Genomic DNA, 3871 nt, shown 5'->3' with positions numbered 1-3871 from the left:
GTAAATGGGAATATAATACAGAAAGTCTGCACAATACTAGACACGCTAGGGAAATTCTAATCAGACAGCAAATTGTCGTTTTACTCACCCGAGTCTCAGGCGTGCTCCACGTAACGGTACGCAAGTCAAAAACACTGACTTCATTGTTCCAGCCCCAGCACCTAAACAACGTGTTTCCAATTGTTGCCTAAACAGGAAGATTGGAACGTGATCATAAGCACCAAGTAAGGTATATTAAAATTTATCTACAGTAACTTTGGTGTCACTCATTTCTAACTATGTTTAGAACTGAAATTCCTATAATTTTAGGTAGCCAAGTCATTTATCTTCTTTCCTCATTTTGCTTGATTTTCACTGTTCACTTCATTTTATTGTTTTAGAATTGATTCTTGTAAAGAACTTAATTGTTGATTTCAAATAATATTATATAAATTTAATGATTAAACAGGACTGATGCTTAATCACACAAAAAAAAAAGACAACAGGGGTCAAAAAGAAGAGATTACAGCCAAACAAGTAGGACATGAGGTTTTGATCAAAGTCTCTGTTTCATACAATACTCATTAGATATGCAGCTGCCATGCTATTATATTTACCCAGGACATCTCTTCCATGACAAAGCTCGATGAGGATGTGTTTTGTACCTCCCCAATGGTCTTACATCCATATCCACCAAAGTAGATTAATCTGCACCAAGAAACAAACACCAATTCACATATGAAGTGAAGCTACACATAAACGGAAGACAGAGCGAATTAAATAGAAAACCGCTGCAAGTAAAGTCCCCCCCCCCACTTCATTTTTCTTATTCAAGCCTGTGAAAACACCAGCCCTCCCAGATACTTCAGCTGTTTTCTTACATTACAAAATGTAAAGCTACTTTTGTGAATGTGTAATTAACATGTAAAATGACCAGTTCTTCAGTGAAAAGCCTTGAGTACTGAGGGCATGAACAGCAGCAAATTTGTAGGCCTTTGTATTGTGTTAAGCTGTTGTTTACAGGCAGTGTGTGTGTGTGTGTGCTGGGACTGAACCAACCTGTCTCTGTGGACCCAACAGGTGTGTTTGTTACGCGGTGACGGCGTCGTTCCCTTGGTGTCGGTCACTTTCTTCCACAAGTAGCGCTGCTCTGATAGGTCAACGCTGAACATCTGCAAACAAAAGAAATAAATTCAGATATTTGACCATGTGAGGCTGAGGCACAGAAGCAGACATGCTCACAGTGACAATGTCAACATGTTGATGTTTAGCAGTTATAATGTTCCACACCTTAATTTAATGTGCTAGCATGCCAACATTCTCCAGCACAGTACCAACTAGTCAGGCATAAACCACAGTATTGTAGAAATTAAATGATGGCACCAGATTAAAGCTCGCTGTGTTTAACAACACATAGTTTTCCATCCATCAGAAAAATGGTGCCAAGCTCTGGGACTTGAACGTGATGTGGTCAAGCTTGTGGTTGCTCACCTGATTGTTGTATCCAATTGGGTCACATCCTGCAAAGATGTAGAGTGTTCCATTAACGCAAGAGCCACAGGAGCCTGATAAGTCTGGGGGGATGTCTCCGGCGATCTCCCTCCTCTCCCTGATAAGCCAAAACACACAAATAAAGAAGAAAGGTGATGAGAAAGAACAAGCTTAACACTTGCAAATAATAAACATGTAAACTCAGGCACAGCAAGCAGAGGCTTTAGGTTCACTAAACACAAAGATATTGAAGACCTTAAAATTCGATGTTCATTCTTTCAAAGGAGAAAAAAACTCACTTAAAGTGTAATCTTTGCTCTTTATCAAATCTGTGTAGTCATTTTATCTTGTTTATACCATTTAAAGAAGTAATTTTATCACACACACAAAACTGCCTTTAGGCCTAGAGCCATAGTTTATATGTCAAGGTGACACCGTTTTAGTCTCGGCTGATAAACAGACTTCCTTCCATCTCACCAGGTCCCGCTGTCTAAATCACAGAGCCATATCTCATCACTGGGCAACATGACATCCTCTCCAGCAACCACCTGTGAGGGAACAAAGAGATAAAGCCATGTATGAAAACAGTCTCCACAGAAAAAAAATAAAAAATAAAAACCCTTGTAGATGCAAAGTGGCTGCATTTGTGGGACAAAACTGACCACACATTGAACTCGGACAATAAGGTGCCTGTTTGTATGTATTGTTTCATGTTATCTGACCTTGTACAAGCTGCATGTGAATATTGCTCCTATAGCAACAGTCAGGATGCCACTGATATGGTCTGAGGAACATTTTCTTGTTGAAACATGTTCCTGCCATTAGGTTTCATAGAAGGATGGAGCTGTGCTGTCCAAATCATTTTTGAGGTTTCAGATACATAAAACTAATGCAGTCTAATACAACAGCTCTGTCAAGTCATAATCTAAACTAGTTTAGAGAGGTTCTGATTTAGTTTCTTTTCGGTTAGTTTGAAGGCTAGAGTGACTGGTGATTTATGTTTATTATATAAAGAGGTGGCTTCTATACTTTGCCCACCTTACATCCATAAATTAGGGTAGACAAAATACACCTTTCATTATAAAGCAATACAATTCAACAGCATCACAACCTGCGCCTCCAAAATGACCATAAAGTTGAATCAGCTCCTCTGTAAAACCGTTGCTGTTGCTTTACACTCCATCAGTTCTGGTCGCCTGCTTAATAAACCAGCAACTGAGATGCATTTAATTACAAAAGACAAAGCACTAAAATATTCAGTATGCTATTGTGTAATAAATATGAGGAATGATTCCAGACAAAGCAGCAACTGAGACTTCAAAAAGCTTGTTTAGTCACGCGACGTGCTCTTCTCAGCTACACCTGTACAGGTACAGTTTCTCACCTGGTAGCCCCCCCACACATACAGCGTGTTGCTGGTTATGAACGCGGTGTGGCTGCTCCTCTCCAGCCGGCTCACTCCTCTCTCTGCAGCAGCATCCATCCTAAACCCGGACTCTGACCCCGTCGCTAAGAATCGCCACTCAATAGAAAACAGTCAAACGGTTGCCAGAGTCGGGGACACTAGCACCAACAGAGACCCAGAGTCGGGGACACTAGCAGCAACAGAGACCCACAGAGACCCAGAGTCGGGGACACTAGCAGCAACAGAGACCCACAGAGACGACACTAGCAGCAACAGAGCCCCACAGAGCCCCAGAGTCGGGGACACTAACACCAACAGAGACCCGACCTGCGGCTCCGGCTGCGGAGACCAGAGCCGACTGAGCAGGGCGCTTGGCGAAAACGCGTTTTTCAGGCTTGCTCTGCTTTACTCCTCCCATTTGCATGTTTCCCTGTTGATGTACAAGTTCATCCCAGTTCACTGAGGGAGAACCGCTAAAACTCATTAAGGTTGGACACATCTTTATAGGCCAGTATCTAATTTAAAGTATTATTTATTATTTGGATGTGACATTCAAATTATTACTTATTGATTTCCTTATAATCAGTTGTTCACTTGTTTTGACTACTTTTAATTGTCTGTTTTCACCAAATCAAGTGATCAGGCTCTGCATTAACAACCAGGTTAGAGTGAACACAGGTGTAGTTAGTTACATCGACGTTGACATTAGTCGCTGCATTTCCTTCTTGCTGGCTCCTCATGTGATTAGTTGATTAGTTGCACCTGTGTCAGTGTGACAACAGTCACATGACAACAGTCTCAGCATGTTCTTCAGCTATAGGCCTTTGTCAGACCTTTGCACTTGTCAGAGCTGGAAAACCACTGACATCACAGGATATGCTCACATTTTAAAATGATGCTCATGTTCAACTTCCTGTCATGATTTGAATGTAGATGATGAGGCACAACATCTACAGTCTGTGTAAAAGTCCAGATAATGACTTACACCAATAAAAT

The 3871-nt window shown here is 41.2% G+C and overlaps 1 protein-coding gene across 1 annotated transcript in view; it reads right to left on the bottom strand.

Moving 5' to 3' along the window:
* Positions 1–3121, bottom strand: part of LOC109969570 (kelch domain-containing protein 1-like) — a 6332-nt gene extending 3211 nt beyond the window's left edge. Inside the window, exons 1-6 of the mRNA XM_020616550.1 lie at positions 2855–3121; positions 1948–2018; positions 1471–1588; positions 1039–1151; positions 597–687; positions 20–187 (exon numbers count right to left, since the gene is read on the bottom strand). Coding sequence (XP_020472206.1) covers positions 20–187; positions 597–687; positions 1039–1151; positions 1471–1588; positions 1948–2018; positions 2855–2953 — 660 coding nt within the window. The 5' untranslated portion in view covers positions 2954–3121. The remainder of the gene's footprint in view (positions 1–19; positions 188–596; positions 688–1038; positions 1152–1470; positions 1589–1947; positions 2019–2854) is intronic.
* Positions 3122–3871: the final 750 nt, after the last annotated feature.

This window comes from Monopterus albus, unplaced genomic scaffold (assembly GCF_001952655.1).
Source record: "Monopterus albus unplaced genomic scaffold, M_albus_1.0 scaffold175.1, whole genome shotgun sequence".
In the NCBI taxonomy this organism is placed as follows: Eukaryota; Metazoa; Chordata; class Actinopteri; order Synbranchiformes; family Synbranchidae; genus Monopterus; species Monopterus albus.
The sequence above is the reverse complement of the archived record's forward strand: the minus strand, read 5'-3'. Positions and strand labels throughout refer to the sequence as shown.